General features: G+C 46.3%; 1 protein-coding gene across 3 annotated transcripts in view; it reads left to right on the forward strand.

The window, feature by feature from the left end:
* Positions 1 to 57: 57 nt before the first annotated feature.
* The window catches only part of GPATCH8 (G-patch domain containing 8), a 32,901-nt gene continuing 16,163 nt past the window's right edge, over positions 58 to 16,795 (forward strand). The window contains exons 1-4 of one of the 3 annotated variants that reach the window (XM_056512084.1): positions 521 to 596; positions 10,429 to 10,473; positions 12,468 to 12,535; positions 12,946 to 13,032. In XM_056512084.1, coding sequence (XP_056368059.1) covers positions 12,509 to 12,535; positions 12,946 to 13,032 — 114 coding nt within the window. In that variant the 5' untranslated portion in view covers positions 521 to 596; positions 10,429 to 10,473; positions 12,468 to 12,508. Of the gene's footprint in view, positions 597 to 1,333; positions 1,353 to 10,428; positions 10,474 to 12,467; positions 12,536 to 12,945; positions 13,033 to 16,795 lie in introns of those variants that run through there. The other 2 variants (XM_056512083.1, XM_056512086.1) reach the window with 2 other exon arrangements.

The following is a 16,795-nucleotide window of genomic DNA, read 5'->3' on the forward strand; positions in this document are numbered from 1 at the left end:
TCTGATTGTGTTTTGGTTTCTAGTGGTGGGGCAGTCTTGCACTTACAACTTACTCAGTATTATTAAAGCCTGACACACAAACAAAATGACTAAAGACATTGTAGATTTTCTTTACGAAAAAAATCTTAAGTGGTGCTGTCTAGGTGATGGATATGATTGTATAAATAGCTTGATTTTATGCTTTTTACTCGTCAATTTTTATTGGTACACTTTATTTTCTCCCACATTGCTTTTTATTTTTATTATTTTTTAATTTCTTTTAAACGTGATGCACAAAAGTTGCCCAGCACACCATCAGAAAGTGACCGTCCCCAATACCCATCCCCCTGGAAAAATTCTAGCCAGCAATTTTTGACATTTGTCTTTCCCTTTATTGGGCATATATTGCCTTTTCAGTAGCATTTTTTTGCATGCATATATATGTAGAAAAATCTCTTGCTCATCACATGTTTAAATGTCAGCGGGAAGGGAAGAATATATTATTGGAATATTTTTGGTTTGTTTTCTCTGTTCTGTCTGTCAGGATAATATTGGACATCGCTTACTCCAGAAACATGGGTGGAAGCTGGGCCAGGGATTGGGAAAATCACTGCAGGGTAAGTCCAGTCCCTTGTGTCTGAAACCTTCAACTCCTGCCTCAGTCTTTAACAAAATGATTTCTGCTTTTTGTTCCTAGATTAGATTTTCTTTCCATTTTTAATGTATCCAAGTGAATGCACTGTTGAGTTTTGTATTTGGCAGTTTGCAAGTGGAAGCTGCTGCCTCACTTGCTGGTGCAGGTTAGAGCTGTGTGTGTGGTGGATGTGTGAGAGTCAACGTGGAGGGAGGAGGATTCACTTTCCACACTGACAGGGAGTTGTGCAGCTTCCAATGGTGCTGATGTTTTGGTATTAAAAGAATTAAAGATTTGAGGTAGTTCCCATGATCTGTCAGCGCTCACTGGAGTCAGAAGCCATTAGAAGGCCAGGAAAGGGCCCACTGAAGATGGGAAGTGGTGGCAGAGGTTCTCTGGATGGAAGAGGCTCACTCCTGGTTTCTCCACAGGACTGTCACAGGTTGGCCTTGTTCCTGTTCCCAGCAGTTTGTCAGGGATTAGCAAATCTCACTGGGACACCAAGGTCTTGGTTGACCCAGCACACACCAAACCTTGCTGTGTTAAGCCTAAATTCTTCCTGTGACACTAAACCCCATTTCTGTAGAAATCTGTGGAAGCATTTGAAGCTCAGCTGTGCCCTGAGCCCTTCAATAACTCACTCATGTTCCCGTAGTCTGAAGACCTGGGAGCTGGTAATCCATCTTCCATGAGTGAGCCTGTTAGAGATGGGAGTGTCTGTGCTGTGGACTGTGCAGAGGTAACGAGTTCTCCAAACGCTGGGAATGCTTATTAATCCCTCAGACTAAGGCTCTCTAACCCCTCAGGCTGGACTGCCTTCCTGGTTAATGCTTCTGGCTTCCTCTAACATGGTTTCATTGGAGCTCTCTGGTTGATGCATGGCACTCTCCAGTCCTTTCATGTTCCTGCTGGGGCTGTGCCTCAGGTGGAGTTGTAGCTGTCACCTCTGGGCCTTTCCTTTGGCACATGGGATGTGCATCACGGGGTGGAACTTGGTGTGGTCTCTCTTTTGGGTGCCCTGTATTGCTCTGTGTGTCACCAGTGTGGAAACACAGAGGCTTGAAAGAAGGAAAAGCTTTGTCCCAGCCCTGAGTGGATGCCAAGGCACACCCCAAGGGCCTGGGGTGCTGCAGGCTCAGATGTGCTGGATGAATGTGGATTGTGGGACTAGGTCTGGAGTTGGGGCAGGGGGTGGTGGTGTCACCATGTCCCATGGGCCTAGCAGGAATTTGCACTTGGAGTCCTGTCCAGATTTAGATGTTCCCACTGTGCCTCTCACTGTGCTGGAGCTGTTCCAGATCTCTCACGTGTCACTGGAGCTCTGCTGATCGGGGCCGTGTGGAAGCTACAGGCAAATTGTGGATATGGGCTCTGAAGGCTTTCCAGTGCCTCCTGCATAGTCACAGGAGCACAGGAGTGAGATTAACCCACCTGGTTTAACCCAGTGCAGTGCTGAAGCCTTCCTAATGAAGGCTTTGGAGCATGTGCAGGAATTTCAGCCCTTTTGGAAGGGAGAAGTGCCCTGTCCACCTGCCAGCCAGCTTCTGCAGAAGTCTGGGCAGGCAGGGGATGTGGAAGGGAGGCTGCTGCTGCTCCAGCCTTCCTCCTCTGAGTTCTCAGCAACCAGAGCCTGTGCCTGTGGCATTGGTGATGATTGTGTTGGGAGTGTTTAATTCATTATCCAGTGACCTTTCTGCATGAATTGTAGACTGGGCCAAAAATTCAAATATAAAATGTCAGGAAGGAAATATTTGCATCCAATTTTAATCTCATTCTCGGAGCTCGAAGAGTGAAGTCATTTGATGTGCAGTGAGATGGGAGGAGCAGAACAGAAGTTCTTGCCCTCTTTCCTTGTTCAGGAAAGACCAGGAGAGGTTTCTAAAGAGATGTAGGTGTTTTCTTGTTAAAACTCTTCTTGCTTGGCACTCCTTAAACCTAGAATCTCACAGAGCCTGTGGTGAGGAGGTGCAGCAGAAGCAGAGCCCCTTCAAGCAGCTTTGAACTGTGTTGTGGTGTCTCATGTCCTGGAGAAGGTCCTTACATCAAGCTCTCAAAAATTTGGGGTTGCTTGTGTGGAATTGGTGCTGCATTCAGCTACCTTCTGCATGCTTAACTTGAAAGGAAGTGAATAGGTTCAGTGTGCTGAGTTTTGTTATGTCACTTTTAATTCTAGATGTTCATCTGAGCTGGGGCTCCCTCTTTAGTTTTGTTGAATCTGAGAGTTATGATGTTATATCTGCCAGGCAGAAATGTTTCTTTCTTGTCTTGTGGTGGTGTTCAGGAAGAACCTCACACTGCAGGACCTTACCCTGTGATGGGTTCCCTCATCCTGACTACCCACTGGGGATGGAACCCAGTGGTGAGCTGAGCTGTCTCTGGGTGGTACCTGCAACAGCCTAAAATCTACACATGCCAATTGCTGGTGATAAAAATCTGCTGGTGTGGTGCAAAGAGGCTCATTCTCAGGAAAATTCCAGAGGAAGTTTTTTGTACTCCCTGGGCAGCTGCCTTGTGGTGTAAACCTTGTTACTGAGAAGAGCTGAGCCCTTGGGTAGGGAAGCACAGAGCCCCTGCTCTGAGTGATGTGGCTGTCACCAGCTGTGTTCTAGCTGAAACATCTGCATCTTTCACTGAATTTGAGATGTGTGCTGAGTGGAGCATCAGGCAGGGAAGTGCTGTCGACTCTGACCATGCCAGTGCTGGAGTCCTGCTTCAGAGATACTCATAAGGAATTTAGCAGAGTCATCCATCAGCTCATCTTTTTCCATGATGTTTTTCATAATTTTTTCCCACAAACAACTTGTGTTATATTTGGAAACGGTGCTTCAGCTTGCTAACAGCCAGTGAATATGAAAAAGCAGGAGAGGGAGTTGCCAGTTGACAGGAATCTTTTTTAGTTTGGAAAATATGGTTTAGGGAGCCACTTTTCTATAGAGATATGTGATGGTTGTACTCTGACAAGTGAGAAAATGGTGACTGTAGCCTGTTTTATCTTTGGGGGAACACCTGTATTTGATAATCCAGAATTTTATGGTCTCCTGAAAAAATGAAACTAGCAAAAGATCATTTAGAAGCATTGCCTGACCTTTGTGTGAAGTCCTGTTCTAAATGAGCCCAAGGATTGTGAATAAATCAGGAGTTACATAAGTCAGGAGGAGAATGAGAGGGCTGAGGGAAATCAGAATTCAACCACACTCTTAATGATTTCTCTTGGAATGAGTATTTCCCATTAAGTAGTATTATGAAAAGCCAGGAGACTGACATGCAGAAATGGGATAATTTGAATTGTACATTTGAAAATATTTTTATAAGCTCTTTGTCTTTTCCCTGTCAATTTTTTTGACTAGTCTTGTTTGAAAAAAATAATTGTGCTGAAAACTTCTGGATTTTTTTTTCTCTCTTGGGCTTGTGTGTTTAATATGAAGTAATAGTATTCTAGAGGTATATCTGCAAGACTAAAACCAGTTTAATCTCATTTAATTAGACCAGGGGAAACTGAGGCGGTTATCCTGCTGCTTCCTGGGTCATAGCAGGGGCTGGGGAGGGTGTGCAGCTCTGCAGGGAGGGTTTGGAGAGGGCAGGAGGAAGGTTTGATGTTTACTGGCCACATGGAGGGGACTCTGAGGAAGGATTGACCAGCTCTGGTGGACAGGTCCAGCTCATCCTTAGCCATTCTGGGTAACAACTGTAATTATTTAACACAGAGTTGCCTCTCTAAAGTTCTCTCTTGTAAACATTCTTGCCTGATTGTGTCCTTTGCCATTTAAAAACAGCCCCACCTGTATAGAAGCAGTTACAAGTTCCCCTACACCACAAGCTGTGTTCTGTATGATTAATTTGGTATGTTTAAAGGCATTGATTTATTGCACATTCCTACAGTATTCCCAAGACCAAGATTATCCTGATCTTTTGTGGTTTCTCTGAGAGGTGAATCCCAATGTAGTACTTTGCTATGGCAACAGAGATCACACGATTTGTCATGGCAGAGCTGCTCCTCAGTGCCTCAGTTGTGAATCAAACAGCTCAGGTAATGTGGGGGCTCAGTGTAGCTCTGGAGTTCCTGTGTTTGCTCCTCAAGGGCTGAGGCATCTCATTCTGTGCTTGGTTATTGTCATGAAAATGCTCAGAGTGAAAACAAAAGGAGTTTCAAGGTGGGTGGTTGCTGGTCTGTGCTGGGATTTGGATTATCTCCAGTAGTCAGGAAATAGAAGCAGCATGTGGTTCTGTTTAGGACAGACTCCCCTTTTGGGGCAGGTCCTTGCAGTGGCAGGAACTTTCCCTGTAGCCTTTGGTCCTGAAGAAATGCCTTCTGTCCCCAGCTTCCTCTGCCTTTTTAGTAATAACTTCCTTCATGTTTGCTTATGGTTGTAGCCAAGTTTTGGCATCAATTCAGTGTAAGTGTTCTAGAAGAGCTGCTTCCACTTCCCTGGGGAGCAGCTCTGCTGATGTAACTGTGCAAGGAGAGGGCAGGGCCATGCCTGTGTCTTGGGAGCTCTTGGCAGTGCCATGCAGAGCTGGGAACCCTTCCTGCATCCTTGTTCTCCACTCAGGCTGAAAGCAGTAAACCTGTACAGACTGTCAGGGCAGTGCTGTTCCTGTTGACCAAGGTGTGCCCTACACTGACTGTATAAATCATCCTGGTGATACAGGAAGCAGCAATTAATAAAAAGTGCTTTGGATTTATTTTATTCTTTCATGAGTACATCCAGCTAGGTAGCAAAGTCAGGTATAGCAAGTTTGTTACCAAATGCTAAAATCTGTTTCTTCCATCAACCTGTATTTTTGTTGCATGGTTTTCAATTAAAAGAAAAAAGCACAAGTGGATTTGTGCTCTGACTTGCAAATTCTGTGAGGATAAATATAGTTAGCACTTTCCCCCTCAGCATCACTATGGTGCAGTTCTTCTTTGGCACATTCCTCCCCAAATCTGTTCAGAAAAGGAAAACATTCCCTCTTGCTCCAAGGGCTGAGCAGGGTGGAGGAGCAGGAGCGTCTGACAAGTGCTGGAAGCTGCTCAGAGCTGCAGGTGCAGCCGTGATCCTGTGGCTCAGGCAGGAAATATCCTTTGCTGGCAGCCCCTGGGGTGATCCCTGGCTGTGGGATGGAGCTGGGTCCCAGTCCCTGTTCCAAGGCAGTGCCAGGTGGCTGCGGGCGCTGCCTCTGCTGGGTTTTCCTCGGGCTGTGGGGAGCAATAAACAAAGCTTTGACCACTGAAGCAACTGAGATCAGTCACAAATGTGATCACTTGGCAGCTGCAGTTTGGAGAAATGAGCTCAGGGTTTGAATTCCAAGGTCTTGAATCCTGGCACTAGCACCCGCTCACCAAATGGCTTCAGCTCAGATATTAATGTGTTTTCCATTTGTTGGCTCCTCTGATCTCCTGGGGGCAGACGGTGGATGTGTGTCAGGCCTGTGAGCATGGGACAATGAGCATCTGAGGGACTGAGGGGTGTCAGATTCCTTTCTGGGTTTTGGAGCTTTGTAATACAGGAAAACACAGGAGCGGCAGATAAAAATTCTTGACAGTGCCTTTATTCATTAGGTATGGTTTGGTTTGGCAGTCTCAAGACTGCCCAAGAAATAGCTGTGATCACTCTCTTATCTTCTTGTATCTTCACATGTCCTCCCAGGAACCTCAATCCTGGCATGGAGGAACATTTCCATGCTTGTGTTTGCAACACAAATCATGCCAGTGGTTCTAAAAGTGATGTTTTCATGTCAACTTAGCTTGAGAAACCTGGCTGCTGTCATCATACCCATCCTTCACTGCTGTGTTAAAACCCAGCAGACCACAGAGTGAAAGGGAGGTTTGCTCAGTGCCTCAGTGTCCTTTGAGGGAAGCAGTTGCCCCCTTGTTTGCTTTTGGAGATGCAAGATCCTTCCCTTGATAACAGGTGGTGAGTTTGTGTTGCTGGAGTGGGTGTAGCCAGTGAAATCTGAAATCATTGTGCTTTCAGTGTCACGTGTTTGTTGTGACAGACGCCTTAGCCTGGCCTGGGATGAGGCCTTCTGGTGCTTTGTGCTGGTGCAATGGAAGAGCAATTTTATTAAACTGGGAGAGAGGAGTGTGAGGAAGGGAGAGGCCATGGCTGTGCACAGCCTGCCTTGCTCCTCAGTGCTGCCCTGAGTCAGACAGACCCTTCAGCCCTGTCCACTTACCAAGATGAACACAGACAGCAACTCTTACCTTGAATTCCTATCCTAAATCAACCAGGAATTATGTTCTTGCTCCAGCACCTTCTGTGTTGCTCTTTAATCCATTGTCCAGCATTTGGGGTAAGGATGTCTTTTCTCCCCAGATTCCACTAGGTCCCTTTCCCTGCAAAAGTTCAAGGAGCTCTGCTTGGTGCCTCAGTGCCAAACCTCAGCTTGGTTTTCTGCAAGTGGCACCCTTGGTTTGTGTGTCTGTGAAGTTTTGAGCTCCCATTGGAAGTTTTCCACATTACTGGGGTGTTTATGACTTGACTTTCTCTTGTCATTTCTCCCCTGCTTCGTAAGGATTAAATTCACAGAGCAGTTTCTGTGTTCTTGGAAAACACTTTTCTCCTCTCTGGAACTTTGTTTGCCACCAAGGATGATGGACCTTTGTTCGAGTCTCTTGATTATTCTGACCCCTTCCAGAAATCTGACACAAACAGGATGAGCTCACAAATCTAATTCCCTAAGGGGACCAGGATTAAAGCTTGCCCTTGTTTGTTCATTTGCTTCTTGCAGCAGCTGGAATGATTTTGATAACGTGGTGTCATTTTTAGCCAGTGAGGAGCACCCCAGACTTGTGCACCAGTGAAAACAAGTGGATTTTTTCCCCTCTCCCCTTTTGATGTACTGAATGAGGAGTCTGAATTTTCAACAGGACAGCTCTTGGTTTCTCATAGACTCTTAGTGACCAGTGCTGCGAAGGGCACCAGTAGCCCCTGTCCCCAGTTGTCACATCTACACAACTTTTAAATCTCTCCAGGGATGGGGACTCTACCACTGGAGGGAGTTGCTGGGCAGCCTCTGCCTAGACTGGACAATCCCTCCCACGAAGAAATTTCCCCTATATCCAACCTAAACCTTCCTGGCACAATTTGAGGCTGTTCACTTTTGTCCTGTCACTTGTTCCCTGGAAGCAGAACCCAGCCCCCTCCCCATGCTGTATCAAAACAGTCCCAGGAGTCTTGCAAAATCCTCATCTTTGAAAATGCAACTCCCTCATGAGCACGGGAACTCTTCCCTATCTCCCTTTTCCCAGACAATGCAGCTGAAGGTGAGCCCTGTCCCTGTGGATCCATTCCTGCAGGTGTTGGTTGCTGACTCCAGGCACCAGTTTCCCTTCCAGAGCCTGCAGTGGAGCTTGTACTGACTGAACAAACCAACCCTTATCCACCAGAGCAACCCAGTGCTGTGGTCATGAAACTATCCTGCATGCAGCTGAGTGATAGTCCCTTTGCAGGAGCAGCTAAAAGCCCCTGGAAGGTTGTGTCTTACTCTGGATTTCAGTTGCAGCATAAAGATAACAAATAAGAAAAACTCCTCCATGTCCAACAAGATCAGATGCTGTTGTCTGTGTCCTCTGGAGATGCTGAGTTTATTAAATTCTCCTCTGGTGACAAGTGTGATATCAATCAGTACTCTGGGATTGGATCCTACAAAGCTTGTACCTGGGGGGAATTTCTATGAAGATGTCAGCAGAACAAGCAGGATTACCGTTGTTGTGTTACTTCTGTGCTGCTTACAGACTGTGCATAAGGGACACACTGAAAGAGATTTGTTTCAATTATGTTAACATAGAATTTTTTGGAGTACTTTTTTTTCATCCTGTTATATCTGAATGTCTCTAATGGACAAATTTACCTGTTGGGATAGGACAAGGAGTAGACGTTATAAATTTAAAAAAGGATCAATTTACATTAAATATTGGGAGGAAACTCTTCCTTGTGAGGGTGGTGGGGCCCTGGCGCAGAGTGCTCAGAGCAGCTGTGGCTGCCCCATCTGTGAAGTGTCAAAGGCCAGACTGGATGGGGCTTGGAGCAATCTGGGATAGTGGAAGGTGTCCCTGCTCCATGGAGGAACTGGTTTTTAAGTTCCCTCCCAACCCAGACCATTCTGGGATTCTATTGTCATGATGCTGTATTTGGAGGGAGGAGTTCCTCTGAATCTGCCAATCCGATGAAAACTGTTTTCTGTTTTGGCTTGTTAAAAACAGGATAAAACATGGGCTGGTGTTGGCAATGCTGGCATTTTCAGGCAGGATCAGATGGCTGCTCCAGCTGGGATATTCCCTTTCCAGAGGGCAGAGCAGCATCCATGCTGTATCCAGAACCCATGCTCCATGTGCAGTGTGCCCTGTGTGTGATACCAAAGCCCTGAAGCCTTAGGATGAATTTTCCCAGGATTTATTAATTTATAACACTGAGGGGGGGGGGGGGGGGGGGGGAAGTATTTGCTCATATCCAAAAAGGAGGGAATCTGGAGAAGCCTGCCTGGCCACGTGCTCTCTGCCACTGCAGGGTTCTGGGAAAGGGTGGCTGTCAGGGTTTGTTCAGGTCTGAGCAATTTTTCACAAGCTGGGAGAAAGGTTTTCCCATTTATTGGGGAGAGGAAAGCAAAACAAGTACAGCCAGTCACTTTGGGAATCTCATTTCATTTCTGAGTCTAGGGAATCATTATTAACCTAATTTACGTTGAGATTGGGTTTTCTAAGGTGTGACTCTTGTGTGACCTGTTTATTTTTTCCATCCTGCTGGGGGTTCCTACTCTGTCCTCTCCACAAGATTTTTCCTGTGTGTGGAAGTGTTTTATGCAATAACCCTCTCTGCTTTGGAGTCTGCAGCCTGTGCAATCAGCAGTCTGTGAGGGAGTTTGTGACCTGCCTCAAAAAGAAAATAAATGTTGCAGGGGGCTGGGACAGGGACACAGCAGGATTTACCCTGGAAATTAGCTGTCTGTGTGGCACTGCTTGCAGCCCTGCTGAGTGGCAGGAAGTGTGGGAATTCTGGACCTTGGAAGCTTACATTCCCTTCAAAGCATGCTGGTGTACAGGAAAAGCTCAGCAGGGACCCCAAACCTGGGAGGCTCCCAACGTCCAAGCCATGTTTACCTGCTGGGAAAGATCCCCTTGTCATGGCCAGCAGGAGGATAAACATTCCTCAAGGGAGTTCCTTCAGAGAGAAGTGCTGAGCTGAACTTGGAGAGTCCCATTTCCCCCTTTGGCCGCTCCCCATGTCCCACCTGGCAGCCAGCAGGTGAGAGGGGGCCCTGAGCTTGTCCTGTCCCTTCACCATCATGGCTTGTCTTGGACATGGGGTGAGGCCAGCCCAGTGCCCAGCAGCATGTCCTGCTGCCCCAGCTGGCTCCAGGGGGATCCATGAGGGATTGGCACTGCTGCCATAGCTGTGCTACATGCCTGGACATGCCACCTGTCACCTGGATGTCACACACGAGGTTCCATTCGTAATGGAATCATGGTTCAGTTTAAAACAGAGGCATCACTTTTCACATGGAATATTCTCTCACCTGCAAGCAGAGCTCCTTTTGGCCCTGAATATTTGTTACTTCCTTAAGGTCCTGGTTTGTTTCCTTTTTAAATTGCCTGCTTACATGTGCCTCAGTGCCTCCTCGGAGCGGGGCTGGCACCCGGAGCTCTCCCAACACCCAGCAGGAGTCAGAGCTGCTCCAGTGGCTCCCTGGTTCTGCAGGGCAGAGCACGGTCATGGGGTGGAGGGGTGAGCAAGAAGCCTCCTGTTATTTTTTTTTAACCCATCCTCCCTGCAAACGGCCTATTTTCTGCCCCTAATGGTTTCTGCCTAACAAATGGTGTTTCTTTTTTACAGCGTTATGATCCTGGACTTGTTGTGGTGATGGTAAACTTAGCAGTGGTAATTTTTTATTTTCAGACTGAATTACTCCTTTTGTCATCAGTGCACCAATGTTAGGCTTACTTTCTCTGTTGTAGCCATCATCCTTCTGCTTGGTCTTTCATTTTCCTTTCCTTTCCTTTCTTTATGCACACTTGTCTGATCCTTGTTCATTAAAGGGTATTGCTAAGAAGGGATGTTTCTGTTTGTGTTAGAACTGCCAAAATCAGTTTAAACATAAATTTTTAATACTGTCCAAACTTGATTTTTTTTCCCCCCCCAACACGATGGGCACTAGCACTTGCTACTGCAATTTCCAAATAGATTTTGAATTTAAAAAACCAACCCAAAAAACTTTGACTGCCTTAGAAGGCAAAAGTACTGATGTATTGTTTGTATGCAGGGGTTTACCAGGGCAATGAGGCTGCATCGAAAGATCTCAATTGCTGGAGAAACAAAACAAAACTGAACCAAAAATACCCAAAACAAAACAAAAACCAAACAAAAAAAAACTTGAAAAAAATTTGAGTGATAAATGGTTGGCACTTGGTGCCAGCCATTCCATTTGGATTCACCACTTACCAGTAAATCCCTGGCTGAGACGTTATGAAAGTGATATTGCACCTAGGAAGTCATTTTTATAACCTGTCTTTAATTTGGTCCTTTTGCTAAAAATTGCAGTCACTGCTTACTGTATTATACCATTGGGCATAAGAGAAACCTTGTCAAACATGAGCATTAAGTATCCAAAGGAAAGCTCAGTCCAAACCATTGCAGATCAATGTGATCACTACTTTTGGAATTGATAGATACCTGCCTGTCAAATTCCTGGGCATATCAACAAAACTGTAAAGCAATTAATTAAATGGATTTATTTCTGAATAAAACCACATGTCTCTACTTTAAGATTCAAAAGCCCCTCTGGGGCTGTGTTTTTGGCAGGAATTATAACTGATGTTGGCAAAAAGTTCACATCTGTCCAGGTTTTCTGAGGCAGTTTTAAAGATTTAAACCTTCTGCACATGTGGATGGCAGTGGAATATTTTGGCATGATGCCAACCTGTCTTTTAGCCCAAAGGTATAATACCTGTGTATGTGTGTATAACAAAACAGTTGTTTACACCAAACAAGAGCAATAATAAGGGAAGTAAACATTCTGTTTTTTCACTCAAGGTTTGCACTGGAGAAGGTAAGTACTTTGTCAGTGGGTTACATCACAACCATCAGTGCCAGTTGTGATGTAAAAATCAAAATAATGATAATTTAAAATTAAAAAAAAAAAAAAAAAAAAAAAGCTGTGGTAGTAAAGTGCTTGTCTGCCCCATTTTGCTTTGTTTGGCTGGTTATGAGTGGATTAAAGATATGTTTAAAAAAAAAAAAATCTCCAGCATAGTTTGATTAGTTCAAAGTCAATTTTCTTCGCAACCAGTCCTTTTCACAGCTTACAGGTGACACAGCCAGCATCGCTCCGGGCTGCGGGAGCAGGGACCCACCCCTGGCCTAGACTGGCTGCTTGGGATGGGGGAGGTTTGGCTTCTGTGCCATCCTTCTCCTCAGCATTCCTTACTCCTGGAGAAGGCAAAAGCTGGTGGGAGGGAGGCTTCCACATTCCTTACAGGGAAGTTCTAATCGATTATTCATGAGCTGCAACAATGAAATGTGATCAGCAGCTTCTTCACTCTTATGGGAAGATGAGGAGCCTGATGTGGAAGCCTTGAGGAGAAGGCTCAAGTCCTGTTATCAGCCCTGCCCCAGGGCTTGTCATGGGGGAACATTAACCACCAGAAGCTTTTACATGAGCAGTTAATGTTCAGAAAATGCATTTCTCATCCTGGGTGCCTTTGGAGCTGGGTGCAGGGTTGGCTGTAAGCTGTGAGAATGGCTCGTGTTTGGTTCACTGTAGCTTTCTGGTCTCTGCACTCCAAGGCAAGATCTCTAACCACCCAAACCCAATGTGTACAGTGAGCTATGGTTCTGGGCTGCTGCTGACCCCTCTCTGTGTGTTCCTCTTCCAGGGAGGACAGATCCCATCCCTATTGTCGTCAAGTATGATGTCATGGGCATGGGCCGGATGGAGATGGAGGTGAGCTCCCCTTGCCCTGCAGGGCTTCTGGGCAATGGGTGGCAAAGAGATTTCAAAGGGAGAGTTTGTGCATATAAGGTAAAGAACAACTGCTCTTGAAGCAGCATGGTAAGAAAACACTTGTCTGCAGAGTGCATCATCTGTTTATCCCTGTGAGCCTCAGTTCTGGGGTCTGGATGCTCCCCAAAATCCCTGGGCTCTGAGATTTCCCCTCCCAAAGCTGCCATGGGCCTGCCAGGGCCTTCCACATCATGAGGTTTAGTGACCTGTTTTACACTTGGGGTGACAAAACAGGGAAGGCAAACTTGCATAGATCCTGTTTCAGTTAAAGTTGTGCTTTCTGGTAGATTTGATAGTGCAATGTATTTATGGGTCAAATTGCGTTTCTTCTCTTATTTTTTTTAAAACAGCTCGACTACGCCGAGGATGCCACCGAGCGGAGGCGAGTGCTGGAGGTGGAGAAGGAAGACACCGAGGAGCTGAGGCAGAAGTACAAGGTACAGAGAGAGGGGCATTGACATCACAGTGTCTGTGGGCTGGCTGAGAAAAGATCTGTTCTCATGGGGCTAAGTGATGCTGCAGTGATGGTGGTAGTTCCCTGTTCTTGGGTTTGGTCGTTGTGGAGATGATTTATATTTTAACACACTGGTTATTCACTTCCTGGTATCAACCTTCCTGCTTGTTTAGCTGCTGAAGAGCCCCAGGACAGCAGTTGGACTTTTCTCTGTGTGCTTTGCTCCTGTTCTCGAAGGAACAGTCCTGGGCTGAGCAGGACATTTCCTTCCCTGCACCCAGGGCTGCCAGATTTTTCGAGTGAGCCTGCCAGATCAGGACAAAACCTGCAGGTGGTAGAGGGGCAGTTACCAGCTGGGAGGGGAGGAGCCCTTGTGTTGTACTGAGTGAGGAGTGAGCAGTACATTGTGATGTTATTGCATAAATTCTGCTTGCTTTGGAAAGGTAGAACATGGCTTCAGCTTGGAGATATCGATGGGCTGGAGCTCTTTGGAAGAATTGTTCAGGCAGCATTTAAAATAAAGACAATTCTGTATTTCTGTGGGATTTACAAAACCTGTGGGCTTATTTTGTAAGCCAAGGGCTGATAAAAATGAGCTGTGGTGTTGGGATTGAGCGTGACGTGCAGGAGCATTCTTGGATTAACTGCAACCAGGTTCTCTGTGGAGACATGGTCTCTGCTCATCCTTTAATCCACTCTTCTGCTTCCCAGCCCCTGGGTCCATCAGCTCTTAGGAAAGCCTGCTTGTTCAATTGTCCAGAGATTTGGGGAGTACCAGGGTTGAGGAAGAGCCTGAGATGTCCAAATGAAGTGTCAGTCTTGCATAAATTTTAATTATTTGAGAAATAATGGGAAAGTAGTTTCAATGCCATTAAAATTAAACATAACCTCGGCAAATCTAAAATTCCATTTCCCCAGCTGAACAGTTAATTCTTCAGGCAGTTTGTTCAGCTATGAAAATTTATAGCCTCCTCTCCTCTTTTTTTTATATATATATATTTTTTTCTTGAGACCTTGACTTGCTTGGTGAGTGAACTGCAGATGTTTGGGTACCCATGGGGGCTGTGGACTCCCCATCCCGGAAGGTTGTATGAGGCATGGAGCAAGCTGCTCTAGTGGGAGGTGTCCCTGCCCATCACAGGGAGTGGGGCTGGATGAGCTTCAAGTTCCCCTCCCAGCCAAGCCCATTGTGTGATCCTGGAGTTCTTGGGGTTTAGCACTGTCTTTCCAAATGCAGCCCAGCCTGTGTTGCTCTGAGATTCCTTTTTCTTCCTGCCCTCATCCAGCACAGGTTTTTTGCAGGAGCACTGGAGCAGTAGCAGTGTCTCCCAGCTCCAGTGGGTTTTTATTAGCTCTGTTCATCCTTAGCCCCTTGCATTTTGGTATTAATCTGTGAAAAATCTCTGCAGCTGTTACTTTTTTGCTGCTCCACAGGAGCCCATTATGTAACTACCAATGGCGGTGCATCCTGATCAGCCATTCAGGGAACCTCAGAGGAATTTCTGATAACTCTGCAGCCAAGAAATGTTTTTTAATTCCCTTCTTTTGTATAGATTCTGATCACTCAAATGGCTAGGTTTCATTGTTTAGCCACAGGATGCTTGCTCAAAGAATCCTACACATGTCACAGGAAGCTTGCCTGGGATTCAGAGGAACTTTAAACGTCCGTGTTCTGTGGAGCTCACGCTGCTGTTTTCCTTTCTTCTCTTCCTGGGGACCTGCTTCAGGCTCCAAACTCCAGATTTGTTGATTTTTTTTTTCTTTCTTCTTGTTCTTTTTTTTTTTTTTTTTTCCCTTAACAAGGGCATCTAGTAATTGATGGAAGCAGGAAGTTGCTTCCTTTTTTACGTAGAAGGGAACAGTGCTTTAAATTGAAAACAATCCCAAACATGAGCACTAACATTTTTTTAGATTTTTTTTTTTCTTCTCCTCAGGTGTTGAAATTTTTTATATAAATTTTGTATCATATAAAACACACTCAGTACTGTTATTTTAATGCCATTTTGATGTGGTAACAAGGAGATAAAACATATTGCCTTGAACAAGATCTGAAATTTACAGGAAAAACCTTTCAAAGTTTTCTGTCTTAAATGTTTGCTGCCTCCTCTTGCTGAGGAAGGAAGCTTCCCATAGGAAGTTTGTATTGAAGATGGAATAAAAGATCCTTAAGTGCTTTTTCTCTAATGTTAGGCTGTTTTTTTATATAATTTCTCTTTATTCCAGTTGAAATGCCTGTGGTCAGTGGTTATATGGGGAGTGCTGCAGTGAGTACAGTCTGCATTGTGATGCAGCATTTGTAGCTGATTTTGAGTAAAAGCTTCCACCTCCTCAGGGTAAACCTCCCCCAGGGAGCTTGTGAAGAGTGGTGATGTTTTATTAATTCTGCTGGTGGGGTTGTAATTGATAGAGCCTGGCAAGAGGGAACAGCTGCTTAGCCCTGAGGTTCCTGTGTCCCAGCACCAGGTGCATCTCAGAGCCCCCACGTGTGCAGCAGCCCTGGGGACAGCACAGGCTCCTTCCTCACCTGGATTTCCAGCCAGTGCAGCCACCTGAGGAACTGGGATTTCCCCAGTCCCAGAGCTTGGTGCATATTCAAAACCTGTAGCAAAAGAGGGAAGGATGTGGCTATTGCCAGGTGAGACACCTCATCTCTGCCTGGGGGTTTGGTTTTCCCCCCTCTCAGCACCCCAAGGCTGTCTCCCTCTCCTGTCCATTGAATGCAGCTCCCTGTGCCCACTGCAGTGTGGGCACTGTGCTCACCCCAGCCTGACGGGCAGTTCTGCTCCTGGGAATATTTCACTGGAGTGGACTAAGCTTAGCCAGCTCTGAAAGGTTGTTCCCAGCCAGAGCCATATTCCTCCCTCCTGAATTCAGGCAGCCAAACCAAGATCAAGCAGACATCTCTTAGCACTCAAAATGGAGCAGTGTTAGCTTTAGAGTGGTAAGGTTCTGTTCCAAAGGCAGGGTTCCTCCTAAGTTTGATGCAGTGTGTCTCTCTGCCAGTGTGTCTCAGAGTTATCTCCCAGTGTCTCTGGGTTAGCTTGAGGCTTTGAACCTCTCCTTGGAGCACAGTCAATCCAGGAGGCTCCCCTGAGGCAGAGCTGCCTTCCCCAATCAGCACTGCAGGCCTTGTTTTAAGCAGTCTCCTTTTAGTGATACTTCTGCTATGACCTGGGGATTTTCAGTCCTTATGGACTTTTCCAATGCAGAATATTCTGTGATTATTACCCAGAATATCCTGGATAACAAATAGCGCCGAGGTCGGTAGCACTGCGAAGTTCTGGAATCCCACCAGGGAATTTGCAAAGGCTGCTCAGCTTGGTAAGCTGAGTTCAGTAAGACCAAGTGCTAGGACCTGCATTTGTGTCACAGCAACCCCATGGGATGTTACAAGTGGGGACAAAGTGACTGGAAAACTGGACAGGGCCTGGAGGTGCTGGTCAGCAGCAGCTGGACGTGAGCCCAGGAGTGCCCAGGTAGGCAAGAGGCCAGTGGCACCTGGGCTGTCCCAGGACTGGGGTGGCAGCAGGACCAGGGCAGTGACTGTCCCCTGAGCTGGCACTGCTGAGGGACTTCAGGTGCTGTGTCCAGTTCTGGGTACTTCAGGATAAGAAGGACACTGAGGGGCTGGAGCCTGCCCAGGGAAGGGCATGGGGCTGGAGCCCCAGGAGGGGCTGAGGGAGCTGGAAAGGGGCTCAGCCTGCAGAAAAGGAGGCTCAGGGGGAACCTTGTGGCTCTACACAACT

Source organism: Oenanthe melanoleuca, chromosome 27, assembly GCF_029582105.1.
Source record: "Oenanthe melanoleuca isolate GR-GAL-2019-014 chromosome 27, OMel1.0, whole genome shotgun sequence".
Lineage (NCBI taxonomy): Eukaryota > Metazoa > Chordata > Aves > Passeriformes > Muscicapidae > Oenanthe > Oenanthe melanoleuca.